This window comes from Macroventuria anomochaeta (assembly GCF_010093625.1).
Source record: "Macroventuria anomochaeta strain CBS 525.71 unplaced genomic scaffold BU25scaffold_35, whole genome shotgun sequence".
Taxonomy (NCBI): domain Eukaryota; kingdom Fungi; phylum Ascomycota; class Dothideomycetes; order Pleosporales; family Didymellaceae; genus Macroventuria; species Macroventuria anomochaeta.
The window spans coordinates 59,116-84,052 of NW_022985396.1; the positions used below are offsets into that span (position 1 = coordinate 59,116).

At 54.4% G+C, this 24,937-nt stretch overlaps 13 protein-coding genes and 1 non-coding gene across 14 annotated transcripts; 10 read left to right on the forward strand and 4 right to left on the reverse strand.

Moving 5' to 3' along the window:
- Positions 1–351: 351 nt before the first annotated feature.
- Positions 352–603, reverse strand: BU25DRAFT_461729 (uncharacterized protein; the record flags this gene model as incomplete). Its single annotated transcript, XM_033710466.1, has 2 exons — positions 352–541; positions 590–603. 2 exons carry the CDS (start codon positions 601–603, stop codon positions 352–354), a joined length of 204 nt encoding a protein of 67 aa, XP_033557830.1.
- A 280-nt stretch (positions 604–883) lies between these two features.
- On the forward strand, positions 884–2,853 carry BU25DRAFT_414109 (glycoside hydrolase family 47 protein). Its single transcript, XM_033707201.1, has one exon. It carries the CDS (start codon positions 1,096–1,098, stop codon positions 2,818–2,820), a length of 1,725 nt encoding a protein of 574 aa, XP_033557831.1. The 5' UTR covers positions 884–1,095; the 3' UTR covers positions 2,821–2,853.
- Positions 2,854–3,001: 148 nt separating this feature from the next.
- Positions 3,002–3,082, forward strand: BU25DRAFT_t116. The gene has a single exon. It is a non-coding gene; the product is annotated as a tRNA-Ser (tRNA).
- Positions 3,083–3,242: 160 nt separating this feature from the next.
- On the forward strand, positions 3,243–4,159 carry BU25DRAFT_414110 (uncharacterized protein). The gene is made up of 2 exons (XM_033707202.1): positions 3,243–3,483; positions 3,539–4,159. The coding sequence occupies exons 1-2, from the start codon at positions 3,251–3,253 to the stop codon at positions 3,873–3,875; spliced, it is 570 nt and encodes a 189-aa protein (XP_033557832.1). The 5' UTR covers positions 3,243–3,250; the 3' UTR covers positions 3,876–4,159.
- Positions 4,160–4,893: 734 nt separating this feature from the next.
- On the forward strand, positions 4,894–6,149 carry BU25DRAFT_461732 (uncharacterized protein; the record flags this gene model as incomplete). The annotated part of the gene is made up of 3 exons (XM_033710467.1): positions 4,894–5,234; positions 5,290–5,459; positions 5,509–6,149. 3 exons carry the CDS (start codon positions 4,894–4,896, stop codon positions 6,147–6,149), a joined length of 1,152 nt encoding a protein of 383 aa, XP_033557833.1.
- Positions 6,150–6,337: 188 nt separating this feature from the next.
- BU25DRAFT_424617 (uncharacterized protein) lies at positions 6,338–7,129 on the forward strand (the record flags this gene model as incomplete). Its single annotated transcript, XM_033708296.1, has 3 exons — positions 6,338–6,454; positions 6,501–6,677; positions 6,734–7,129. 3 exons carry the CDS (start codon positions 6,338–6,340, stop codon positions 7,127–7,129), a joined length of 690 nt encoding a protein of 229 aa, XP_033557834.1.
- Positions 7,130–8,045: 916 nt separating this feature from the next.
- BU25DRAFT_299710 (uncharacterized protein) lies at positions 8,046–8,780 on the reverse strand (the record flags this gene model as incomplete). Its single annotated transcript, XM_033701963.1, has 1 exon — positions 8,046–8,780. A coding segment is annotated over one exon (735 nt), but the record flags the coding sequence as incomplete, so codon positions are not given.
- Positions 8,781–9,095: 315 nt separating this feature from the next.
- On the reverse strand, positions 9,096–11,019 carry BU25DRAFT_171943 (transcriptional adaptor 2). Its single transcript, XM_033700830.1, has 2 exons — positions 10,792–11,019; positions 9,096–10,735 (listed from the first exon to the last, which is right to left on the reverse strand). The coding sequence occupies exons 1-2, from the start codon at positions 10,882–10,884 to the stop codon at positions 9,293–9,295; spliced, it is 1,536 nt and encodes a 511-aa protein (XP_033557836.1). The 5' UTR covers positions 10,885–11,019; the 3' UTR covers positions 9,096–9,292.
- A 352-nt stretch (positions 11,020–11,371) lies between these two features.
- BU25DRAFT_414114 (serine/threonine protein kinase-like protein) lies at positions 11,372–13,965 on the forward strand. Its single transcript, XM_033707203.1, has 6 exons — positions 11,372–11,633; positions 11,683–11,835; positions 11,883–12,621; positions 12,672–13,087; positions 13,141–13,505; positions 13,558–13,965. The coding sequence occupies exons 1-6, from the start codon at positions 11,612–11,614 to the stop codon at positions 13,759–13,761; spliced, it is 1,899 nt and encodes a 632-aa protein (XP_033557837.1). The 5' UTR covers positions 11,372–11,611; the 3' UTR covers positions 13,762–13,965.
- A 447-nt stretch (positions 13,966–14,412) lies between these two features.
- On the forward strand, positions 14,413–16,271 carry BU25DRAFT_349584 (glucose-6-phosphate isomeras-like protein; the record flags this gene model as incomplete). The annotated part of the gene is made up of 5 exons (XM_033703260.1): positions 14,413–14,526; positions 14,576–14,961; positions 15,018–15,548; positions 15,596–15,844; positions 15,896–16,271. 5 exons carry the CDS (start codon positions 14,413–14,415, stop codon positions 16,269–16,271), a joined length of 1,656 nt encoding a protein of 551 aa, XP_033557838.1.
- A 328-nt stretch (positions 16,272–16,599) lies between these two features.
- On the forward strand, positions 16,600–17,654 carry BU25DRAFT_349622 (uncharacterized protein; the record flags this gene model as incomplete). The annotated part of the gene is made up of 2 exons (XM_033703265.1): positions 16,600–16,760; positions 16,811–17,654. The coding sequence occupies 2 exons, from the start codon at positions 16,600–16,602 to the stop codon at positions 17,652–17,654; spliced, it is 1,005 nt and encodes a 334-aa protein (XP_033557839.1).
- Positions 17,655–17,754: 100 nt separating this feature from the next.
- BU25DRAFT_400192 (uncharacterized protein) lies at positions 17,755–18,706 on the reverse strand. The gene has a single exon (XM_033704958.1). It carries the CDS (start codon positions 18,608–18,610, stop codon positions 17,885–17,887), a length of 726 nt encoding a protein of 241 aa, XP_033557840.1. The 5' UTR covers positions 18,611–18,706; the 3' UTR covers positions 17,755–17,884.
- A 478-nt stretch (positions 18,707–19,184) lies between these two features.
- BU25DRAFT_349621 (uncharacterized protein) lies at positions 19,185–21,278 on the forward strand (the record flags this gene model as incomplete). Its single annotated transcript, XM_033703264.1, has 2 exons — positions 19,185–21,131; positions 21,189–21,278. The coding sequence occupies 2 exons, from the start codon at positions 19,185–19,187 to the stop codon at positions 21,276–21,278; spliced, it is 2,037 nt and encodes a 678-aa protein (XP_033557841.1).
- An 831-nt stretch (positions 21,279–22,109) lies between these two features.
- Positions 22,110–23,994, forward strand: BU25DRAFT_442396 (mandelate racemase/muconate lactonizing protein-like protein). Its single transcript, XM_033709297.1, has 4 exons — positions 22,110–22,313; positions 22,370–22,474; positions 22,657–23,353; positions 23,415–23,994. Exons 1-4 carry the CDS (start codon positions 22,269–22,271, stop codon positions 23,912–23,914), a joined length of 1,347 nt encoding a protein of 448 aa, XP_033557842.1. The 5' UTR covers positions 22,110–22,268; the 3' UTR covers positions 23,915–23,994.
- The last annotated feature ends 943 nt before the right edge of the window (positions 23,995–24,937 follow it).

Below are 24,937 nucleotides of genomic sequence, written 5' to 3' on the forward strand. Positions count from 1 at the left end.
CAGTAATCTTCTCTCACAGAGCAAGGCAGGGTGACCAAGGCTCGTGTACCAGAATTAAATCGCTGCGAGATCCACTCGGATCGTGGGCGAAACCCCGTTTTGTGGAGCAACATCTCAAAGTTTGATTTTGTTTCCTGACCATGACAGATACAATTTGTTGTCTCGAGAGAGAGTACTGATGATGTACTCTGACTTCCCCGGACGGAGGGTTTCTGTCGTCGTCCATGCGCTTTGGATGCTGGAGACTTCGTGGAGTCGGCCGTGACATGATTCTCGATTCTGTGAGCGCCCCAGTCGCCGCGGAACCCGGTCCAAGGTGCGTGCCAGTCGCTGGCGCAAAAGTCCGTGTGGTCAACGCTGGCCTTTCTCGACGGTGCTAATCTTAGGCACCAGTCTGCGAACTTCCTCGTAGTCTTGTTCGGTCGGTGTCATTCCGAAGCGTTGTTCGATCTCGTCCGATATTAGGAGGCCAAAGCCTGCGTATGCCATGATGCCGACACCCATGATCATCCTGGTCTTGGGCGCAAGGCCTTTGTACCATCTGTACATCCGTTAGACGCAGCAGAACAGAAATTCCAGAATGGCATACTGCCAAACACCCATGGCGAATGTTGGGTTCTCTTGGTTCCAAATGTGCTGTGTGCAATGGCGTTTCTGTAGCTGACGATAGCGCAAGCCTCGATTTCCCCTCACTAGCTGTGAGAAGTCTTGTCGATGTTTGTCCCACGCGTAGGGCTATACGGGTGCGTTCGTCAATATGTGAGGTTGATTGAAGAAGTTTGGAAGGAACGACGCGAGGGAAACGGAAGTCACGCCTGCCAAGGTTGACAGCTTCTCACCTTTCACCTTGGTGGAGCAGCAACAATGTTCAACTACAGGTCGCGCATAAGTTGTGAGGTACTTACGACGCAAGCGAGTCGAAATATTCCTACTCCAGCCAATACATCCTGAGAAATGGCATAATTTCTACGAACCCATCCCATCCACAACTCCGCAGCACCTCCGAAACTCCGCAACGGTGGACCGATGCGGTCGCAAGACTTACCTATAACCTGAGGCCAACAACGATAAATTGGCACTCCGCAACTCCTCACTATGCCCGGCTTCCGCCGCTGGGGCAAGTCGAAATTCGAAAAGAACCCTGAGTCGTCATTCAAGCTCCTTGCGGCGGTCCTGGTCATCACCTTTTACCTACTAATCAAAGAGTTCTCGAATCCAACCGTCCGAACACGCGATGTACCCACGTTAGGTGCACAGATACAGCATACAGCATGGAACGGCACTGGGAAAGCGCAAGAGACAAGGGCGGGGAAAGTGCGCAGTGCAATGAAGTACACATATTGGAAGTACAGAGAGAGCGCATGGGGCGCAGATGACATATTGCCGGTCTCAGGAGGCAACTCAAGCACTAGGAATGGTTGGGGAGCATTCATCGTAGACTCTGCAAGTACATTGGCACTCATGGAACTTTGGGACGAGCTGGCGCATTCGGTGGAGCACATTCTAGGTATCGACTTCACGCATTCGGAGGATCTGGTGGACCCCTTCGAGACTACGATTCGATATCTTGGCGGACTGCTGTCGATCGTGGAGTTATACGACGTTGGCATGATACCTGAGGACGTCCTCCATGGCGAAGCGCGCGACCTGATACTCGAACACGCCGTTACTCTGGCTGAGAAGCTGGGTCCTGCCTACGACACACCAACAGGCATGCCATGGCCGCGTGTGAACTTCAAAACATCACAAGGTGTTGCAGACCCGCCGTCCGTACACTTCGAGCACCCAGACAAGCCTCAATTTGCGCACCCTGCAATTGGCCCCGCGCGAACAGGTTCCTCCATCCTCGAGAATCGCGTCCTTACAAGGCTGACTGGCGACTCAATCTATGTAAGGAACTCTACGCTGGCGTGGGCTCCTTTGGTTTGGTCAAAGTGGTCGACTCCGTGGAAAGGCATGGTGGACGCACCAATCGATATTACGACAGGCGCACCGGCCGGCCGTGACAGACACTGGGACGGCGGTCACGACTCATACTACGAATACCTACTCAAGATCACACTTCTCGCACCAGCTTCCGACCCTCACATCGACACGTACAAGACCCGCTTCCTTGAGTCCGCCTACTCGTTGCGCAAGCACCTCAGCACACGATCTGCATCCGCGCCTGAACACGTTATGCAACATCTCTTTATAGGAAAGCAAGATGGCAAACAATATCAGAACGAGCAAGGACATCTTGCATGCTTTGCGCCTGGGACCATCCTTCTCGGCTCCAAGTTCTATAACCAACCGTACCTTAGAACGTTCGCGCTTGCCTTACTAGAAGGATGTCATCACACATACACATCTACGCCTTCCAAAATTGGCCCCGAAGGATGGTCCTGGACGCCGAAGTTCAGCTATGATGAACCGCTCTACTCCCCTGACACAAGTCGGGCGAAGAAGGAGTGGGCAGAGAGCGGCTTCTGGAGTACCGACTCGCAATACAAGGGTCGACCGGAGTATGTTGAGTCGCTGTTCTACGCCTGGCGTATTACTGGTGAACAGCGATTCCGCGACTGGGCGTGGGAGGCCTTCTCAGCAATGGAGACACACTGCAAGGCGCCGTACGGGTATGCGCAGCTTGCAGATGTATACAAAGTGCAGTCTTCAGAGTGGCCTGGGTCGGGCGAGAAAAGATGGATTGATATGCAGGAGAGCTTTTGGGCAGCCGAGACGCTCAAGTACCTGTGGTTGACATTTACAGACGTCGAAACAGCGAGCCTTGACAATTGGGTGTTCAGCACAGAAGGGCATGTGTTTAGGATGATTAGATGAGACCGACGCAAATACCATTCAAAATACGAAGCATACCTGTGTAGGACAGTGGGGTTGAGGAAAGTCCGAACGCGAACGAGGTTGCTAAGCTAGCATGGTAGCACAAGAGCCTCGTGTGTAGGTATATCTATGTTACAGCTGTTAGACCTTTCATAACAGCTGTACAACAGCAACAACCATCGGCGTTGTGGCGGAGTGGTTATCGCGCAAGACTAGAAATCTTGTTCCTTCGGGAGCGTAGGTTCGAATCCTGCCAACGTCGTCTTTTTGCAGTTTGACGCGTCTCGAGGAGAGAGGTCTTGTCTAGAGTCTGCTCAGGGGCCCGCACTTTTTTTGACTAGATCCCTGCCAAGTCCGGCTACCGAGGTCGTTGCATCGCTGTCGAGCTTTGAGCTTTGAGCTGCAGCAGCAAACGATTCGTCCCATTACCATGCCGCCTCGGCCCTTTCCATCTCCATTGCGCATCGGTACCGACCTCTGCAATATCCCGCGCATCAGATCATTGATTACGCAGAAGGTGAATGGCAACAAAGGCCAGCCACTGGAGGCGTTCTTGACCAAGATCTTGACGCATCCCGAACGTACATATTTTCGTGATCGCTTTGGAAACAACGACTCCGTGTTTCGTAATGTACAAGGCGCTGCGCAGTTTCTGGCAGGCAGGTATGGAGTTTGAGGAATCTTGCCTCTTGTCGAAGGTTGACTAACAATGCACTAGATTCGCAGCCAAAGAAGCTTGTCGGAAAGCTTGCGATCATTTAGATACATACACGAGGGGCTTTAAGCATATCATAATCCTCCCAGTCACTGCGCGTCATCATGAGGAAAACCAGAGCCAAAGGCCAAAGGGGCTCATCCTGCATGAAGCTCTACCGGAGCTTGACAAGTCCAAGGCAGCTGAGCAAGCAACTTTCGATGTGGAAACACTCGAAGGCCAGTTTTGCGAGATCAGCATCAGCCACGATGGCGACTTTGCGAGCGCAGTTGCGCTTGTGCCTAGTATGAAGCAGGAGGATCAATTGCTAGTACAGATTGCTCGGAGGACGGTCCGTTGAAGGATTAGGCCGCCGGGCTCAGTCAATAGACAGCAACGCGCGAAGGCGGCTATGAGGATCAGCTGAGGAGAAGTAGCGTGCTGCGTAGAGGTTCAGAGGTCTCCGGTATTTTCAGGCGTCCAAGCAGAGTGTGTTGCTTGCTGGAGCCGATGGCAATCCCATGTACCTTTGTACATACGAGAGACGGAAACGCAGATCACGCCCTTCCTTCGACAAGGGAGTTCCCAAGTTTGTTGGTAGAGATCGACTTCGCGACAGCCTCGTCCATAATCAATCAGGTATCGACAAGCGAGCCGGACTACTTTGTCTCCTGCGGCCCGAATACGGGTTCGAGCGGTCAACTGAAGCTGTCAACCAACGGTGGGCATCACGAACGTTCAGCCTTGTTTCGCAGTCAGCCCGACAACCAGAACAACCACGCCCTCGGAAAGCGGCAAGGAGTCGTCCATACAGTTGCAAATGCACAAGGCTAGAAATGCTTGTTCGATCGGTACGACATCTGAGCCGGCACTTCCAAGACTCAGGCGTTCAAAAACAATACATTATATTCGAGTCGTGCCTTTAGCCCCACAGCCGTTCGCCTAACCCTGCTCTGTACGCTAAGCCCCTGCGCCTTTACCTTCGCACCATACCGAACAGTGCTAAGCATATACTTGGCACATCACGAATTACCTGTTACAGCTACCGCGTGAGTGCCACGACATCCCGTGTTGTTCAGCTCTGCGGACAATACGAACTATGGAGCCCACCTTCGAACCAATTTCGCCTACAACATCATCTCATTGGATCAGGAGTACCACGTTCACACTCGTGAGACAACTGCAGACCCTGACCGGGATTTCAAGTACGGATGTAGTCGGCATGTACCTTTCGGCCTGAGGCTTATGAGAACTCTATGTTATGAAGGCTTTCTGAGCTGAGCTTGATAGCATTCTGCGCATTTCTCTTCACTCCATACCCTTCCTTTCCGCGGAGACTTCCATCTCTGAGTGAAGCGTTCACATAGAAAAACTCAATCATGCTAGCAAAGGTCTTGGTTGGCTCGGCGCTCTCCATGAGTAGCCTTGCGTTTATCGTCACACCATCAGCTTCTACCTCGGATCCTACCATCACTCCTGGTCCACAGATCGAGCTCTGGAGGAAACAAAACAATGACCGTTACATGGGATGGGTATCACAAAACGGTGTCTGGACGTCTCAACAATGCGAATCAGGCGCTACTTACTTCCAGACCGGAGGCCATTGGAGATGCTGCGCAGCAACATCTGCTGGCTGCGACATACCTCAAGCTTGTGTTAACGGCAATTTGATCTTCGATGGCAGACTTTACGGGGGTAGCACGTCTCTAACTATTCCATGGTATGTGACCTCTAGCGCAACGAGCTTGGGAACCTCCATCACTGACAGTTTGCAGTACCTCCGCCTATCCCGACCCGACAGATCGGTCCTTCACCATCTGCAACACTGCCTTCATGTATGAGAACGATCAGGACTCGAGCCCTCAGACCAATGTAAACTGCGGTATCAGTAGTGTCAACTGGTCATACTACCGCGTCCAGCCCGAAGCAGCGAAGACCACATCGAGTCAGTAGAAGCAGCCTCCAGAGCAAGTAAACATACTGACCATGTCCAGGATCCTCAACACCTCGCTCCACTACAGCAGCAACCACCTCAGATGGCAACGGCGACACCAACGCTGCGACCCCCACCCTTACCCCCACCAAAGAAGAGAAATCCTCAAGCAAAGCCTGGATAGCTGGCGCAGTCGTCGGCCCCATCGTAGGCCTCGCACTTATCGGCTTCCTGGCCTGGTTCTGCATCCGCCGCAAGAAGCGCTCCACTACCGCCGCACCACCACCAGCATCGTATAACCCCCAGCCTGCAGCGCCCACCGGCCCGGCCTCACCACCACAATACTTCCCGCCGCCCATGCAGCAGCAAGGCGCCGGTATGGTCCCCTTCGGGGTCGAAGAAAGCAAGCAAAACACATGGACTTCTCAACCTCAATCCCCTGTCAGCCAAGCGTCGTCGCCGAACCCGCTGTCAATGTATGGGAATCAGTATCCTCAGCAAGGCGGGCATGCTGGATCGGGGCAGCCGGTGTATAACGTGCCGAGCCCGAGTATGAGTCCTCCACCACATGCTGCGCAGCAGGGCGCGTATGCGGAGAACAATGCGAACTATCAGCAGCCTCAGCCTCATGAGGCAAGGCCGTTTTCAAGTGAGTTGGATGGGAGTCCGCAGGTTATTAGTGTGCAGCCTAAGCAGAATTAAGTGGCAAGAAGAGATTGGGAGAGGGGTCCGAAGTGGGGAGATGGAAATGTAATATATTCTGACGTATCTATGGCAAGTCACGACCTTTGTGGATAGTTATTTGCGGCTGGGATATGATCGTCAGCCCTGGGACTGTGTGTATATATGAGAGCGTCATATATCGAGCACCTTTGGATAACCAAAGCAACATGTCGGTTGATGCCCTTTCTCGCCTCACCCTCTTGAAGCTAGCCTACAACTCCGAAGCCCTTCAGCATTCCTCATACAGCGCCGCTCACACAAGTCACGTTGACGAGGTTAGGCTGGTATACTAGGCAAAGGGTGGGAGCTTTGAACACCTCCAGGATATAGTTTGGTGTTGTAGTTCCCGTACTCACAACAAGCCAAGAAGGAGTGACTTCCTCACCTAGAGATGAGCGATTGCCCTTCGATCTGAGGCAGACACCACCAGATCAGCGTGTTTACTCAAAAGGAATCCATCGCTCTCATCATCCTTTCCTTTCTTCACCGCAGCCCCGGTCTGTCAACGTAAGCCATGCACCGAAGTCTCTTTTGCCTACACAGAAACACTAACCACAACGCAGACATACAAACAACCTCAAAGCCTCAAAATGAAGCTCATCGTCTTCCTCTTCCTCCTCGCTCCCGTCCTCGCAGAGCTCGCTGGCGGGTCTGAAGTCCTCCAGCAGTCAACGTCCGGCGTCACCCGGCGCCCTACAAAATGGGCCGGCGACATCGAGGTGTCCCCCGAAGCACCCGTCTACGTCGGAGATGACCTCCTGGAGGCACTCGCGGCTCTGCAGAAGGAGCTTGCGGACATCAAGGTCGCCGCGGAGTCAGTCGACGAGAGGGCGGGCAAGGTCCAGGGCTTGCTCGTTGCTGGCGTGGTGTGTGTGGTGGGCTGGATGCTCTCGCGTTCTGGCTCATGGTGTTCTTCTGGAGGACGGGGGGGTTGTAGTCGCCAAAATCCATCATCCTGATCCTGTCGTCATAGTTGTGTTGCTGAGTGAACGTGAATGATCGAGTGTCCGCGTGTCAAGATCCGCCGAATGTCTCCAGACTCTTGTAGACAGCTGTGCGCAGATATCGTTGAGAGGTCCGAGGACCTCCTCGCTCTGTAGTACTGCACAACGATGGATCCGATCAGTGGTCTGGCCTGGGAAGGGGGCACAAGATCATTGAAGACTTTGTTCATTCCAGCAGTCTGGTGACTGTTTGTGTACGAAAATGCAGAGCGAGCTGTTGCCGTGCCGGGTATAGATGCCGACCTGAACGCCCGATATACGCCGCAAAAAAATCCGAATATACAAGAACGTGAGCTGCAGAAAATCGCTATCAAAACTAACCCTCGCTTCGCGATCAATTCGAATGCTGCATCATTTCCTCGTCATCATCCTCAACTTCCACCTTCGAGCCCAGCGCCTCCCGTGCCTCCCTAAGCATAGCGCTCATCTGGCTACTCATCCTCCGCATCCGTGCATCATCCTCCATCTCCTCTCTCCTCATCTTGTTAACAAGGCGCTGACTATCCGGCGGCAACGGGCTAATCTTCTTCTTCTCCCCTTCAGATTTGGCAGGCGACCCAAAGTTTAATCGACTATACGACCGCTGTCTGTTGTGCGATTTTGGACCGGGTATGCTGCTACTGTAGACGGGTGTTCTTGATGCGTTTGAGCGCCGCGAGACGGGTATGAGGGAGTGACGTTTCGAGACTGGTGTGGCGCTTGTGCGGGACAGGGGGCACGGGATTTGCGAGGGCGAGGGTGTGTATGTGGGTGCGGGCGTGTATGTGGGTGCGGGCGTGTATGTAGGTGCGGGCATGCATCGTTCGGACAGCCGTGGTGTGACGATGGGACTTGATCTTGCTTCTTCGTCTTGGCCGACCATTATCCATGCGTCTTCTGTGCGTAGTCGTTTTGGCATTCGCGGCCGCTCGGTGTCCACTGATTCGATCGACCGAACGCCGTAGTCGTCGTTGGTGCGGGTATCGAATCTGATCTGCTGTACTGGAGCGGCCGGACCACTTGGTTCTGCGTCGTCGTGCAGTCCTAACTTTGACGCAATCTTGAACTGCGCGTCGGCATTGTAGCTTTGTCCGCCTCCTGCTTGGAACCCTCGAAATGGCACAGTGCAGAACTGAAACAGCTTGCCTGCGACTCCACCAACGATGTTCAGGAGCGAATCAACGACCCAGGAATTGGGCGCATTTGGTGTCGAAGGGACACGATCTAACGTCATAGGCTGCATCGACGGACTTGTCGGCGATGACCACATTCCGCGCTGTGTCTGGAGATGGAAGTAGTCGTCGTAGTTCCCGTTCTGCCGTGTGAAGCTGTTCGTGCCCTCGATGCTACCTCCAGCCAGTGCGTATCGGTCGTGCGCAAGGGGAGCAGGGCTCTCGGATTGCGAAAATGTTGATGTGGTGCCAGTCCATGGCTGTGCAGTGAAACCGCGTATAGAAGGGTTGTCGTAGTCGCCGTTTCGCCGTTTGCGGGTCTCGTGGTGCTCTGCATCAATCACCTGTCTTCCGGATGTTTCAGGCGCAAATGAGAAGCGCGGTGCCGACTCATGGTAGCTCGCGCCAGAGCCGGTGCGCGCATGCGAATGCGAAGGCGTGTGGAAGACAGGCATGTCGCTCGTGTAGCGCGGTGTGGTTGCTGTGTGGAGAGTGGAGGCTGCTTGCGGCCTGAGGTCTTGCGAAAGAGTGAGAATGAACGGCCGGCGTTGGTCGTACTGCTACAAGTAGAAATGAAAACTACGCGCGGCGTCGAAGCTGCCCGGACTCCCATGCAGTGACTAAAGAGACATAAAGACGGAAAGTGGTGATGCGCAGACGAGAGACTTCTCCACGAGTTCGATATCTCGGTCCCGAACTACTGTTTGGAAGGAGCTCGCTCGGGAGCTACCGCAGCAACCACCCCATGAACGTCATGGCTTGGCACCATCCAAATCAAAACCACTTAACTCCAAAACAAGCCCAATGATGAACAACAGTACTCTCATATTCGAATGTCAACAAGGCCGCTCGTAGCAGCCAAGATCTACATAAAGCCACCCAACGCCGTCCAGCCTGGGTATTCTACAGTGGTCTCACAACGCCATATCCATAATCAGACCCAATCTCAATTCACGCCCTCAAGCTCCTACGCTCTTGCGATCCAGCCGCTATGCACAAAATATTCGTACAGTTGCGACGACTTCTTGGGATCAATGCCCAGAAGCTCTTTCGCGGCCTTCTTATTGAGAGCACCGTTGTTGCTCAGCGCAGCCCGCGTCATCTTCTCTTTCAGCACATTGTACGGCTTTGGCATGATGCGCAGCACGCTGCAGATTTCACGCTCTTCCGGTGTCAGCAGCTGAAGATCGGCCGCAGACTCCTTGCCGAACTTTAGTGGTACTGTTCCCGGTAGTTGCTTGACCTGGAACTTGGTCTTGGTATGTTGTGGTGTCAAGACGCCGTTGATGCCGTTTGTGGTCTTGTCAGGAGGCGGTGTCGTGAGACCGCTCCTTTGCTTGATGTGAAGTGGTAGTTCTGGACCGATCAGAGCGGTCGCCGCAGAGGGCTGCTCGAATGGAGGTGTCGGTTTGCCAATCCTACTGGAAGCTAGGCGGTCGAACTGGCCAAGTGGAGGTCCACGAGACTGCCGTGTCTGCTTCTCTTGCTCGTACTTCTCGCCAGCCTTTAAGTTCGTGATCTGCATGTTCCTCCACTCCTGTAGCTGAGAGATGGCCTGACGCAGGTTGTGCTCGTACTCGAGGTCTTTGCAGAAGGTGTCGAAATCTTCGTGCTTCATCATGCGTGCGAAGGGCTTCGCTTTGTTCAGCAGGTCTTTCTCTTCCTTTGTGCGCTTTTTGTCGGCCGCTTGGTTCTTTCGGTACTCAAGGAGTTTGTGCTCGAAAGTGATCTTCTTTCTTTCCACCCGGGCGTCCAACCTTGAATTGTAGATGTCCATGATCGTCATCTTGAGCTCCATCTCCGGCTCCATTTCGCCAGTCCTGGGGTTGATGCCATCGCCAGGATCGAACGACATATGCTGAACCGCTTCTTCAGCTTCATTGAAGTATTCCGTCTCGAACTCCAATCGACCGGGCATGTAGCCTTGGACCTCGTGACATGACGGTACGCTGGCTGTGGGCTTCTGTTTGGGTGTTGCGGGTGCTGCATTCTTAGCCTCCTCTTTCTTGTCTTCTATCCTTCTCTTCTTGCGGGCCTGAAACTCGGCTCGAGGTATGCGCTCACTGAGCACAGTGTCATCCTTGCTGGCATGCTCTGGCAGAGGGAACTTGGAGCTCTTCACGTATGTGTCGATGTAGTGGTCACGGACCTCATCTCGCTCCCTGAAGCCGCCAATGTGGTCTGCAATGTCTGCCCAAGATCCTAATCCATATGTTTCGGCACCTTCCAGCAATGCCAACTCTTCATCTGCACCCCAGTCTTCGGTGTATATGGGTATGGAATGCTGCTCTACGACTTTGAAGGCGTGCGTCGCAGGGTCGTGGTCGCGTGAGAACTTGCCGTCGGAGAAGCACGGCACGCAGAGGTCATAGTCGTGGCAGGTCTCGTCGTTCGCGCAGCGTATGCGAACCTATGCGTGTCAACATGGGACGGCTTGGCATCAAGGAATATGGACATGCAGCATACCGTTGAAGTGATATCAGACGAGCACACATCGCAGACATACTTGATGCCGCCCTCAGTGCCCCGCGTCCCCGTCTTCTTCTTGATGACACCCATGATCACCCTCTAGGCGCGCTCGGGGCAGAAGTGAAGGCGGTCGGCGTTCGGAGGTGAAGTCGGCGCAACAGCAACCGTGGCTGTGCAATGCAAACGGGAGGGGGCAGGCGCCTGACAGCCCGAATGTCGCGCAGAGGAGCGGGCTGCAGTTTGCTGAGATGGGACTTCAAGAAGATGGGCGCGTTGGACTTGGTCGTGTTGGCCCTCGAGCGATCGCGATGGTGGGTGTGGACGCAGCTGGCGGAAGGTGCAGCCGAGGCAGCGAAAGAGCATGCACGCAGAGCAATGTTACGTGTGTGCGCGCCCCTGGAGCATCGTCATCAGCGGACGGGCGGTGCACGCACAGCAATTCACTCGTCGTGGGGCTCAAGGGCTGGAAATGAGGAGCTACGGACGACAGATTGGGGCGCGCGCACAGGCGCGAGGAAACACGATCCACGCCCAAGACTAGGTAGCATAACCAAACGTGAGACTCAAACAGGCCGTGCCCCCTCAGAAGTGCACACTGACGGGTCTCCTTGGGCCTCTCGACAGTCCATCGCCACCCTCTCCGCTGCCCCTATACCTTCTGCCCTTTGTCCCTCTCTCCCGTCCCTCCCACCAACCTCACCGACACCCGTTGGCCCTCCTGCCTGTCTCCCCGCTCTTCTTGGCCTCCCGTCTCCACCGCCCACACCTGGCCTGCTGCTTCCTCTGCATATCCAACCACCGTTGAGCCGCTGCAACCATGTCTTGGAAGCTCACCAAGAGTGTGTAGCCTTGCCGACAGCCCATTATGCATTCTGACACATTCCGCAGAGCTTAAGGAGACGCATCTGGCGCCGCTCGCCAACACCTTTAGTCGCTCGTCGTCGACATCGACCATTGTTGACCAGCAGACACCCAAGGCCTCGACAAGCTTCGCAAGCAGCAATGCAACCCTCGTGGACCCCAAAGACTCCAACGGCATTGGTGCGTCTATGTATGACACGTGCTGAGACACTGCTAATTGCTCGCAGCTGCTTCAGAAGCCAACGCAGCCCCGCCACCAGCGCCCCTCCGACCTGGTATCCTGATAGTCACACTCCATGAGGGCAAAGGCTTCTCTCTCCCGCCTGGCGCCGAGCAGGCCTTCAGCGGCGGTTCACACCACCAAGGCTCACTTTCGACTGGCGGTGGCTTCTCCGTAGCGGGCTCGATGCGCCCGGGGTCGTCGAGGAACCCCGTAGTTGGCTCGTACACCGGCCATGGCCGCCCACAGTCTGCCGCTGGTAGCATCAACGCAGCACCCACCATCCACGGTCGATACTCCTCGAAACATCTCCCATATGCTCTGGTCGATTTTGATAAGCAGCAAGTTTTCATCAACGCTGTTTCCGGTACACCAGAGAACCCACTGTGGGCTGGCGGCAACACACAGTACAAGTTCGATGTTTCTCGAATAACCGATTTGACTGTCTCGCTCTACATTCGCAACCCAACCGCACCTCCCAACGCTGGCCGAAATGAGGACATTTTTATTGGAACTCTGAAGATCAACCCTCGATTCGAGGAGCAGCGAGATGGCAAGGACAAGAAGGGAGAGAACACAGCGGCTGGCCAGGCTGGTGCCGACTGGATCAATGTACAGTTCGGCAGCGGTTCCATGAAGGTCGGCGTGAACTTCGTTGAGAACCGACAAGACCGATTGGCCATTGACGACTTTGAGCTGCTTAAGGTCGTTGGTAAGGGAAGTTTCGGAAAGGTCATGCAAGTGCAGTATGTGACGACTTTCTTATATACTATGGATCTGCGCTCACATCGTACAGGAAAAAGGACACACACCGAATCTACGCCTTGAAGACCATTCGCAAAGCCCACATCATCTCTCGGTCCGAAGTCGCACATACCCTCGCCGAACGATCGGTTCTGGCTCAGATCAATAACCCCTTCATCGTACCATTGAAGTTCTCTTTCCAATCGCCAGAGAAGCTTTACCTTGTTTTGGCCTTTGTCAACGGCGGCGAGCTGTTCCACCACTTGCAGAAGGAGCAAAGATTCGACATCAATCGTGCGCGATTCTACGCTGCAGAGCTCCTTTGTGCGCTGGAGTGTTTGCACGGATTCAACGTTATCTACCGTGACTTGAAGCCTGAGAATATTCTGCTTGATTACACTGGCCACATCGCGCTGTGCGATTTCGGTCTGTGCAAGCTGGACATGAAGGACGAGGACCGCACAAACAGTAAGCGCTCAGAGTTCTGATTTCATCCTGACATCAACTAACCTGCCTCTTAGCATTCTGTGGAACACCTGAGTACCTCGCGCCCGAGCTTCTTACCGGTGGTGGCTACACAAAGTCGGTAGACTGGTGGACATTGGGCGTCCTCCTTTACGAGATGTTGACCGGCCTCCCGCCTTTCTACGATGAAAACACCAACGACATGTACCGCAAGATTCTCACTGAGCCACTGCACTTCCCCGGACCTGAGATTGTTCCTCCTGCTGCACGCGACCTTCTCACCCGTCTGCTCGACCGCAACGCAGAGAAGCGTCTGGGAGCTAAGGGCGCGGCTGAGATTAAGGCGCACTACTTCTTCCACAGCATCGACTGGCGCAAGCTGCTGGAGAGGAAGTACGAGCCCAGCTTCAAGCCTAACGTGGTATGTGAATTTGCTCAAACTGTAGACTACATATGTGCTAATCATTCCTCAGGTCGATGCTAAGGATACCGCCAACTTCGACCGCGAGTTCACCTCAGAAGCACCGACAGATTCATACGTTGATGGACCCATGCTGTCGCAGACTATGCAAGAGCAATTTGCAGGCTGGTCTTACAACCGGCCGGTTGCTGGTCTCGGAGATGCTGGTGGTTCCGTGAAGGACCCGTCTTTCGAGGGTGTTGCGGATAGGAAATAAGGTCACCCTAGCCTAGAAACGGTGACTGTGCTCAGCTCGGCCAACAGCCGGCTGCTTCGGCGATCGGACCGTCGCCATTGCACCTTTTGATACCGTTGTTGTCGGGCTTTGGAGCATACATAGATGAGTGTGTGATTGGTGGGAACTCTCAGTGCTTTTGGCTATTTTGGTTCTGCAACGGCATCGGCGTATGGGGGGGGGGGGGCAGCATTTTGTGCTTGGAACACGCCCAGATAGGAAATGCAAGATGATATCCCACTCTGCGAAGTCTGGAACGGATCTGACACTGACAGCCCAGCCAGATGGTAGCGCAGCTGTACCTGTCAATTAGTGAGCATTTGTATGGTGCTTTACTAACCGACCGAAGAAGTTTGCAGTTCACGCGATTTAACCAACTGTAAAGCTGTGACGTATCCGCGAGTACAGCGGGGCTTGGTGGGGGCTTCTCGGCCGCGCCTTCCACAGCTCCAAGATGCAGCTACCTTAACACGCCATCGATTGTCTCCTCACACCTTCACTCAACACTTCTGACACTTCTCTCTGTTCAATTGACTTTGCATTTCCCTTTTCGATACCCCAAACTTCAATTGTAAGTGACTGATCCTCATTCGAAGCATTGTTTTGTTGAACCCGCCAGTTCCGTAACACAACATGCCCGGCTTCGCGCAAGCCTCAGACCTGAACGCCTGGTCGTCCCTCCAGGACCACCACCAGAAGCTCGGAAAGGATATTGTCCTGAAGGAGTACTTCCAGAAGGACCCCAAGGTAGGCCACAAAACCTGCGATGCTGTGAAGCTCACTGACAGTCTTGCAGCGTTTTGAGAAGTTCAGCCACATCTTCAAGAACGATGCCGAGGACTCCGAGATCCTCTTCGACTTCTCGAAGAACTTCATCACTGAGGAGACCGTAAATCTCCTTGTCGAGCTCGCCAAAGAGGCCGGCCTCGAGCAGCTCCGCGATGACATGTTCGCTGGTAAGAAGATCAACTTCACCGAGGACCGCGCAGTCTATCACGTAGCTCTCCGCAACACCTCCAATCAGAAGATGGAGGTTGATGGCAAGAGCGTCGTCGAGGGCGTCAATGAGGTCCTCGAGCACATCAAGGAGTTTACAGAGCAGGTTCGCAGCGGCGAGTGGAAGGGTTACACAGGCAAGAAGATTGACACCATTATCAACATTGGTATTGGTGGTTCCGATCTGTGAGCGACTTCCAGGAACAAGACTATACTGAGACGTATATACTGACAAGTTCTAGCGGCCCCGTTATGGTCACCGAGGCCCTCAAGCCTTACGCTGACCGCAGCCTTAAGACCCACTTCGTCTCCAACATTGACGGAACTCATATCGCTGAGGCACTGAGGGACTCCAACCGCGAGACTACTCTCTTCCTCATCGCCTCCAAGACCTTCACCACAGCCGAGACCACCACAAACGCCAACACTGCTAAGTCTTGGTTCTTGGAGGAGGCGAAGGAGGCCGATATTGCGAAGCACTTCGTCGCTCTCTCCACCAACGAGGAGGAGGTCACCAAATTCGGCATTGACAAGAAAAACATGTTCGGTTTCTCCGACTGGGTCGGTGGACGCTACAGTGTCTGGTCTGCCATTGGTACAAGCGTTGCTCTGTACATTGGCTATGACAACTTCCACAAGTTCCTCGAGGGCGCCCACGCTATGGACAAGCACTTCAGGGAGACTCCTCTCGAGAAGAACATCCCCGTGCTCGGTGGTCTGCTGAGTGTCTGGTACTCTGACTTCTTCGGTGCCCAGACCCACCTTGTATCTCCGTAAGTCAACAAAACTGCACGCCATGAAGCTATCTAACGTCCAACAGCTTCGACCAGTACCTTCACAGGTTCCCTGCCTACCTCCAGCAGTTGTCCATGGAGTCCAACGGCAAGGCCATCACTCGCAGCGGTGACTACGTCAAGTACACCACCGGCCCCATCCTGTTCGGTGAGCCCGCGACCAACGCTCAGCACTCCTTCTACCAGCTGCTCCACCAGGGCACTAAGCTCATCCCCACCGATTTCATCTTGGCTGCCAAGAGCCACAACCCCGTCCAGAACAACAAGCACCAGAAGTGAGTTCAAACATATACCTCCCCTCGAACTATGCGTACTGACCATTCTAGGATGCTGGCCTCCAACTTCTTCGCCCAGGCTGAGGCTCTCATGGTTGGTAAGACACCCGACCAGGTCAAGGCTGAGGGTGCTCCCGACAACCTTGTCTCCCACAAGACCTTCTTGGGTAATCGACCCACCACATCCATCTTGGCCGACAAGATCACCCCCGCCACTCTTGGTGCTCTGATTGTCTACTACGAGCACCTCACCTTCACTGAGGGTGCCATCTGGAACATCAACAGCTTCGACCAATGGGGTGTCGAGCTCGGCAAGAGCCTGGCCAAGAAGATCCAGGCTGAGCTCGATGACGACAAGGAGTCCAACTCGCACGATGCCAGCACAAGCGGTCTCATCAACGTCTTCAAGAAGAAGTCTCAGTTGTAAAGTTCGACGATCGAGGGCGACGGTGGCGATGATGGCTGCATGATTACGAGTACATGATGCGAGCAAAGAGTGTCTAGCAAGCCTGATAGCCTAATGTGATTCAACGAGCGATTGAGGTTAACATTCATGATTGGTGTTGCATATTGGCCTCGAGTGATTGCGGAGTCGGAGGCGGAGGAGCACTGACCACCAAGTTTGACTTCGGCATATGCAAGTTGACAGATCGAACCAACACCTAGCGCATCCAACCACGCAATGCTGGTGTCGTGGTGAGCCTCTATCTGTATTTTTGCCATATCAATTCGGTCGTTCCGGTTCCTATACCACGATGGCGTCAAAAGTCTCCTGGTTTCCTCTCCTGGTGCTGTATTCCTTCTGGACATCACTCGCGAGCGCGGTGAGCGGTCAAGAACCGCTGAAGACCCTCCAAGAAGCACGAGGCTACAACCCCGGCGAACCAATCCCAGTAACCTGTCTCAACCGCACAATGTATTTCCCCCTCTCTCTACTCATCCAATTGCACTCCTAACACCTCCAAGCGAAACAGGCGAACACATAACCGACGTCAACGGCCAACTGCAATACATCCCCTTCCCGACCTGCAACGAAACCAACCGCCCGCTCGAACTCTTCTTCGGCATCGAGCGCGAAATCAATTGTACGATTGATTTCGTCACCGACGAGTTCTTCCACCTCCTCGAATTCTATATCCATAACGATGCGCCCCTCACCTGCCGTATTCCGTCAAAGCCGCTCCCGCCGAGCGTGCTTGAGCAGCAGTACCGAGTCAGCGATGAGGTCACGCAAGAGGGTGCCCTAGGGAGTCAGTCAACGTTGTATACGCCCCTGGTTGTGGGGTTGGCGGGGACATTGCAGCTCAGTCATTTGCATGTCGGGAATAGTCTGAATTTGCTGCTGCATGCTGCGGATCGGAAAGAGAGCCCGGGGACGATTGATGCGGCCACAGCGTATAGCATTGCGAGTCACACCCGCAATACGAAAATCACGATTGGTGACCCGCTGCCGCTGAGTTTCAGCGTCAGGTGGTATCCGAGTACCACGCTCCCGCCGGGGTGGAGCGGGTATGGAGGGCATATTTACAAGAGTACGCTGTTGTATTGTTTGTTGAGTGCGGGCGCGAGTGCCGCGGTTTGTGTTGCGTATTTTAGGGGTGTGGAGTTGCCGAGACGGTTGAGGGTTTACGCGAGAGATAAAATGAACGGGGGGAGTAGGTTTGGAATGGGTGGGGGAATAGGTGGCGGAATGGGTGGTGGGAGTGGATACGGGCTGCCGATGCCGAACGGCGGGTTGAATAGGAACGGGAGTGGGTATGGGTTGGGTGGGTATGGATATGGAGGAGGCAGTCTTGGGAAGAAGGACTGAATGCTGTGGAGGTGGGAGTGCTGTGGCATAAGAGTACAAACGAAATAGATACACGACTCACATGAAACGACACGCGAAGTGTGATGAATTGTTTGAAAGGCTCAAATTGTTTGTACAGAGCAATGCTGAATCCCCTCTTCTGACTCCAGGGCCCCATAAGTTACAGGTCTACCAGTAAATGCAACACAATCTTACACGTTCCCTCCCCCGTTCCCCTCAACTATAGCATTCTACCACCCCTTCCTCGTCAACTCTATCACCCTCCCCGTAACCCCCTGGAACCCCTTCTTGAACCTCGCCCTCCACCTCTCACTATTCAGCCTCTTCCTCTTCAACCCGCCCCTCTCGTGAAACCTCTGCTTATTGAAATCGCCCTTGATCTTATTCCTCGCCATCAAAGACCCCAGCATTCCAATACCTCTCACAATATCGCGCCCGCGGCTGGGGTCCAGGTCCACGCTACGGCCATAGGTAGGGTTTAAGCGCGGGTAGTCCGCGAAGGTGGCGGTTTGCTGCGCGACGAGCGTCGAGGGCGAGGGCTTGTTCTCGAGAGACGGGTTGGTGATGGTGTCGGGCAGGATCATGTCGTTGAAGTTCAGGTTGGGGGCGCGGCCAAGGCGGCCGCGGGGAGAGGGCTTGCTGAATTCGGCGCCAAAGACGCGGTTCACTGGAGTCGAGTCCGGAGATGTGCTGGCGTGTGAAGGGGGGCCGGCGAAGAGGTCGTCGATGGCTTGGGAGGCTGCAACGCGGGAAGTGGGTTTTGGTGATCCGGCGGCGACCTCGGGTGTTGTTGCGGTTTCAGGGTTTTCCTGGCGTGCTGGCTGTGCAGCGGGCTTGGAGGATGTGTTGGAGATGTAGCGCTGGGCTGTCCACGCGGGTGTGAAGCGCGAAGCGGGTGTCATGCGGGTGAAGGTGCTTGGGCGGAGCAGGAGCTCGCCGAACGTGCGAGAGCCCATCGTGACGACTGTTTGCAGACGGATGCTATCCCAAACGGGCCTCCGGAGGTACTCGTGATGTGATTGGGACCGCAATTGGGCGTCGGTGCGGCGCTGGAGTTCGAGTGGTGAATTGAACATGGTCACTTCGACATTTCCTAGCGTGAATTGGCCCGTGCGGGAAAGACACGACAGCTTCGGCTTGGATCTTTCTCACTACAACACAGGACGACGTGAGTTTGCCGTTTGCACTCCACGTTCTCTTTGATCGCTGAATCTATCTGAAGTGACTGTCACCATGTACAATTACCCAGGTGGGTTCACTGCGCCGTGCGACTCGAGTATAGCTAACACGCACAGGTGCACCAGGGTTCAGCGGCCCTCCGCGTTATGCAGGCTCGCCACCGGGCATGGCGCCGCCTGGAATGGGTACGTGAAGCTTGAGAAGGCTCGTCACATATACTGATACCGTCTAGGTGGACCACCAGGTGCTGCTCCTCCCGGCGTCGCTCCTCCAGGTGTTGCGCAGACGCAGGGCCCTCCACAACTCGGCGGCCCACGACCGCTCCCTTCGAACTGGCAGCCGCCTGCCAACATGCCCAACTTCAACTTCAATGCGCCCGTTATTCGCCTAGGAACACAGTCAGGGCGTGGTGGAGCTGTCGACAGCCCCGTAGGTGGGCGCAAGGAGAGCGCAGCCATGCCTGCTCGGCGAGGACTGGGCATGGACCGGGACGGCGATCGCAGAGACGGACCGCAGCAGGTCATACCACCCACTCGCGAAGAAATTGCCCGTACCATCTTCGTTGGTAACATCCCGGATGGCGTGGGAGGAGACGATGGCATGGAGCGCATCCTGGAGACAGCGGGAAAGCTGGTGCGCTGGACACGCGCTACCGACGCCAACAACAAGCCCCAAACGTTCGGTTTCGCCGAGTTCGCGGACGCGCAGAGTCTGGAGACAGCAGCAGAGATCTTCAAGGAGGTCAAGATCCCTACAAAGCGACAGAAGCCTGGCCAAGAAAAGACGGAGGACGGTGCAGAGGTGGAGACAAGTCAACTGCATGTCATGGTGGACGATGCGTCAATCAAATACGCCGAGGAATGGAGCAAGACGCGCAACGAAGACGAGGCTACCGTCCAGTTCCGACTCGACAGCGCAAAAGAGGCTTTGTCCGGCGTGCTCGCAAGCCTATTCAACCCACCAAACATGCCCCAGATGGACTACGGCGGTGACGTTATGATGCAGGACATGCCGCCTCAAGATGGAGACGGCGTCGAGGTTGCTTTTGTCAACCTGACCAACGCGGAAGATGAGCTTGCGGATATCCCTGCGGAAATGCGCGAGATCGTTGCGGCCGAGATCGCAGCATTCCGTGACCGATCGAACCAGCGCGATCGCGAACGACTTCGAAGAGAAGAGGAGCTGGAGGAGGCAGAGCGTCGCCGTAGCGGTAGGCGCTCGCCACCACCCTCTGCACCTACAGGTCCTGGCGGTGCTAATGGTGTTCCAGTTGGACCAAAGGCAGATCGAGGCGTTCAAGGAGCTCCAAGCGGCCCGAGAGGCTCCCAATTCCCCAAGGACTACCAGGGCGGCGTCAACTTCACGAACGGAGGGTCTCTCAATGGTGGCACATACTACAGTCGTGAAGACGACGATGACTCGGCCAGCGACTCTGAGATTGAGCGCCGACGCAAGAAGAAGCGGGACGAGGAGCTTGAAAGCGATTACCAGAAGCAGCTTTCTCGATGGCTCAAGCACGAGAGCAGAAGTGTCTCTTCTTTGGAACGCACAAGCGATCGCGTGAAGAACCAAGAGGCTGAGCAGCAAGCAGTCCGAGACGCGCAGGCCAAGCAGCTCAAGGACTTCGATGACGATCAGGAGGCCTCGATACGGCGCCATCTTTACTACCGCGACCGCGGCGAGTACATGCGTGAGCGTGAGAAGGTCCGCGAGCGAGAGGCAAAAGAAGACGCCGTCGACCGCGCCCAGGAGCAGCGCGAAATGGCCTCCCAACAGAAGCAACGAGATCACGCTCGCGGCCAAGCCGATGCATTCCTCGACCAACAAGCCGACGAAATCGAGCGCACACGAGAGCACCGCGAGCCTCAACACTTCAAAATCTCCCTGGGTGCCGCAGCCAAGAAACTCGAGACCGCTGCTGCTCCCCGCCGCACCGCCGCCGACGTCGAAAACCTCCTCGAAGACGAAGAAGTCACAGATCAAACCGGCGGCCGCAAGCGCGCCCTCATCCCTATCAACTTCGACGCTGCTGTGCGTGCCAACCTCACACAAGAAGAGGTCGAGGATGCGCAGCGACAGCTTGCCAGGGATATTCCCAACGACAAGGAGGGCCTATGGAAGTGGCCTATCTCCTGGGAGCATCTGCCTGAGAAGAACATCGACAAGGATATCAAGGACTGGGCTGCGAACAAGGTCCTGGAACTCATGGGTCTGCAGGAAGAGATGTTGGTTGATGCAATCGTTGAGCACTTGAAGAGTAGGGGCAGCCCGCAGGCGCTGGTTGAGAACCTCGAAGTGGTGAGTACTCCCTCTAACATACTCCTCGTATGAGATTTGTGACTGATCGACGTGTAGGCCCTCGACGATGAAGCGGAGTCTCTCGTGAAGAAGCTTTGGCGTATGGTCATCTACTACAGCGAGACGGAGAAGCGGGGTATCAAATAAGTAAGCACAGTGGAGGATCCGTTAGCAGACAGCCATTGATATGCTCTAGGGTCTTCGGATCTTGAAGCATACAAACACCTACGTAGTGGAGGTTACAGCAATTGACGATTCACAAGGTGTGTTTACCAGCCTGTGTCAGTGCTAATGTACAGGAGCAAGCGTACTCGTGGACAAACAACAGATCTCGCTTGTCTCGACCACTCTTCCATGTCTCACCCAAGCACACGCGCGCTATTACTCCCCATACCTGGACCTAATCTAGTAAGTCCGCTCTTTAGCGCATCCCAGCCTGGAGTAACATGCTTCAAGCTCCAGGGCAGTCTGCTTTCACTAGTGCTCCACGGCCGTAAATATTCCACACTTCAACAAACCAGAAGCGTCGAGGCTGTAACAAGGTAGTATCCCAATCAATCATCCATGTTCTTACTACCTTTTGAACATCTTCTATATTGTCCCCGCATGCTCAGCACCTCTGCCGTGGTCAAGATCAAGCTTCTCGCCAACAACCGAAGCTTTCAGAGCCTCAATCAAATTATTGCGGGGTCCCATCTACGGTTCGAAGCTCACGTGTGACATTCACTGTGCCTCAGATGCCGATAAAACGCTCACGCGGCTCAATGTTGGGGCCTCACCAGCCCGCTTGCCTGCGCTTGCCTGTGGCTGCGGCAACAGTTTCTCCACGAATGAGGGCCGTGATGGTGGGGTAATCATGGATCCCTTTTCCAGAACCCCAGCCAATGTGGGGGTTAGTGGGATACTGTCGGACGCGTTGCCAGATCGTATAAAGCTGCTCGAACGCCGCGGTGATTGCCAATTGATTATTACACTGAAGCTCGCTCTTCTCTTTACCTTGCCTTTTCTTTTGATACCCAAAACTCCAGCCTCAAGCCTCGGGGAATTGCTCGAGATACCGCGGGGGTACTGAACGCTTCATTCCGAATCCTCGGAACGACCAAAACATCACAGTACCATTACCACAACTCCACTACGATGGTCACTATCACAGGCGTTGAGACGAGGGATGTTCGGTTCCCAGTATGTACAGCTACCTGACGAACCTCCGATGACATGGACTCACAATTTCCCTGCAGACATCCCTAGATAAGACTGGTTCCGATGCCATGAACGCGGCGGGTGACTACTCTTCCGCTTACTGCATTCTCAGCACAGATTCAGAATTCTCTGGACACGGTATGGTGAGTCAATCCGTTTGCCGCTCTTTCATGTAAAACCTGTCGTTTTCGAGGCGGAGAACAAGTTTTATTATGACCCTTTCGACAAGCCTCAGCATGTTTGGAGCATATTGGAAGCATCATACGGGCCGCTTGAAGCCTAACCGATAGTTCGACAACCAGTCAGCTTATACTGACTTCTTCAGACATTCACAATCGGTCGCGGTAACGAGATCGTCTGCTCCGCCATCGCCCACCTCGCAGACCGCGTCAAGGGCCGAACACTCGAATCTCTCGTCGAGAACTGGGGCAAGACATGGCGCCATCTCGTCAACGACTCACAACTCCGCTGGATCGGCCCTGAGAAGGGTGTCATTCACCTCGCCCTTGGTGCCGTTGTCAACGCCATCTGGGATCTCTGGGCTAAAACACTCGGAAAGCCCGTCTGGCGTATCGTCGCAGACATGACACCTCAGCAGATCGTCGACTTGATCGACTTCCGCTACATCACTGACGCCATCACCCCCGAGGAGGCTCTTGAGATCCTCACCAAGTCCGAGCAGGGCAAGAAGGAGCGTCTGCAGGAAGCCCTCGACTCGCAGGCCGTCCCTGCTTACACCACATCAGCCGGCTGGTTGGGTTACGGCGAGGACAAGATGAAGGCACTTCTGCAGGAGACACTGAGCAAGGGCTACCGCCACTTCAAGCTCAAGGTCGGCAGCGATGTAGCACAGGACAAGCACCGCCTGAGCATTGCGCGCGAGATCATCGGTTTCGACAAGGGCAACGTGCTCATGGTCGACGCCAACCAGGTCTGGAGCGTCCCTGAGGCGATCGAGTACATGAAGCAGCTCAAGGAGTTCAAGCCCTGGTTCATCGAGGAGCCTACCAGCCCCGACGATGGTACGTAGCCTCCTTCCCTCCCTTCATCCAATTCCTGGGACTTGCACTGACAACTCAACAGTCCTCGGCCACAAAGCCATCCGCGAAGCCCTCAAGCCCTACGGCATCGGCGTCGCGACCGGCGAAATGTGCCAAAACCGCGTCATGTTCAAGCAGTTCCTTCAAGCGGGCGCAATCGACATCTGCCAAATCGACGCCTGCCGTCTCGGCGGCGTCAACGAAGTCATCGCCGTGCTCCTCATGGCCGCCAAATTCGGTGTCCCCATTGTTCCTCACTCCGGTGGTGTCGGTCTGCCCGAGTACACGCAGCACTTGTCGACAATCGACTACGTTGTTGTGTCGGGTAAGAAGAGTGTGCTTGAATATGTTGACCATCTTCATGAGCACTTTTTCAACCCGAGTAGGATTGAGAAGGGATACTATGTTACGCCGGTTGAGCCGGGTTACAGTGTGGAGATGAAGCCAGAGTCTATGGACAAGTTCTCGTATCCTGGAAAGGAGGGCGTCTCATGGTGGAAGAGTGAGGAAGCAAGGCCCATCCTGGAAGGCGAGAAGTTCTAAATGACATGATGTTTGCATAGGTGGAAGTTTCATGTTTACGACGATGATGCGAAAAGTTTAAATCTCTACCTCTGCACATCAATTTACTGCGGCTTTGCTGTGAAGCTGAAGCAAAGGATCAACCAGACATGTCAGAACCATCGATGGGCTGCTGATGTGTCCGCAATCAGTCCGCAGGACTTGACTCGACTAATCCATATCGCACTTATGCAAGGTGCTCGGGTCCAGAGAATCCTGAACGTCTCTGAACTGATCTTTTGACAAAGAGCGCAACAAGATGTCTCGCACAATCCTTTTCTGGTCCATCTTGGCCACTTCATTGCACATGATGTCGCATGCTTTCAGTATGGTATAAACCCCACAATCCTTCGAGCAGAGGAGAAAATCAGAGGCACAAGAGGCCTTGGAGGAGGTGTTTTGGTGTTTTGAAAATGTTCTGTGATTGCCTCTCACCCGCCCGAGTGCAAGATATTGGATCGATAAAGCAGCAGCAAAAGCAGCATGAGGTGAGTGCAAAGGACTTCTAGGTTTTGATAAGATTTATGACCTCAACAAGCTTTGTCTTCGAGCAGGACTTCTCACACACATGTCTGGACACCCGCTCTCTTCTCGACTCTCTACAGCATCAATGGAAGTAAAATAGCAAGATTTCTTAGAACCAAGCGGAGCATCACATCTCACACCGAGCTATGGAGGTTTTTGGTACTTCCATGACGGGTCGTTGTGCGCCTTCCGAACAGACGAAAGACATACAGTCAGGCCCTGGACTTTTGGATAGCAGAGACCGCCAATGTGGACGGAGTTGAAGAATTTCTGGCTGACAGACAGAAGCAGCATGAGGTCATCTTCGATGTGTTTTTAGAGTCCAGTCTCCTGTCGTGAAGACAATGAATTATATTTTGGTTCACGAAACAACGGCTTTCTGAAAGAAGAAAAGAGCTTAAAGAGCAGCAAAAGTCAGCTTATATCGTATGTTGAAAATGACATAGCCGCGCAGCATGGGAATTTCAAGGTGAGAGTTCT

What these genes read in the sequence shown, in the direction of transcription:
- BU25DRAFT_442396 (XM_033709297.1), top strand. Translation starts at nt 22,269, where the DNA reads ATGGTCACTATCACAGGCGTTGAGACGAGGGATGTTCGGTTCCCA. An exon ending in CGAGGGATGTTCGGTTCCCA is followed by an intron (nt 22,314 to 22,369) that starts GTATGTACAGCT and finishes ATTTCCCTGCAG; the next exon opens with ACATCCCTAGATAAGACTGG. An exon ending in AATTCTCTGGACACGGTATG is followed by an intron (nt 22,475 to 22,656) that starts GTGAGTCAATCC and finishes TGACTTCTTCAG; the next exon opens with ACATTCACAATCGGTCGCGG.
- BU25DRAFT_414109 (XM_033707201.1), top strand. Translation starts at nt 1,096, where the DNA reads ATGCCCGGCTTCCGCCGCTGGGGCAAGTCGAAATTCGAAAAGAACCCT.
- BU25DRAFT_400192 (XM_033704958.1), bottom strand. Translation starts at nt 18,610, where the DNA reads ATGGGCTCTCGCACGTTCGGCGAGCTCCTGCTCCGCCCAAGCACCTTC.
- BU25DRAFT_414110 (XM_033707202.1), top strand. Translation starts at nt 3,251, where the DNA reads ATGCCGCCTCGGCCCTTTCCATCTCCATTGCGCATCGGTACCGACCTC. An exon ending in GCGCAGTTTCTGGCAGGCAG is followed by an intron (nt 3,484 to 3,538) that starts GTATGGAGTTTG and finishes ACAATGCACTAG; the next exon opens with ATTCGCAGCCAAAGAAGCTT.
- BU25DRAFT_414114 (XM_033707203.1), top strand. Translation starts at nt 11,612, where the DNA reads ATGTCTTGGAAGCTCACCAAGA. An exon ending in GGAAAGGTCATGCAAGTGCA is followed by an intron (nt 12,622 to 12,671) that starts GTATGTGACGAC and finishes CACATCGTACAG; the next exon opens with GAAAAAGGACACACACCGAA. An exon ending in CCAGCTTCAAGCCTAACGTG is followed by an intron (nt 13,506 to 13,557) that starts GTATGTGAATTT and finishes ATCATTCCTCAG; the next exon opens with GTCGATGCTAAGGATACCGC.
- BU25DRAFT_171943 (XM_033700830.1), bottom strand. Translation starts at nt 10,884, where the DNA reads ATGGGTGTCATCAAGAAGAAGACGGGGACGCGGGGCACTGAGGGCGGC. An exon ending in CGTCTGATATCACTTCAACG is followed by an intron (nt 10,736 to 10,791) that starts GTATGCTGCATG and finishes TGACACGCATAG; the next exon opens with GTTCGCATACGCTGCGCGAA.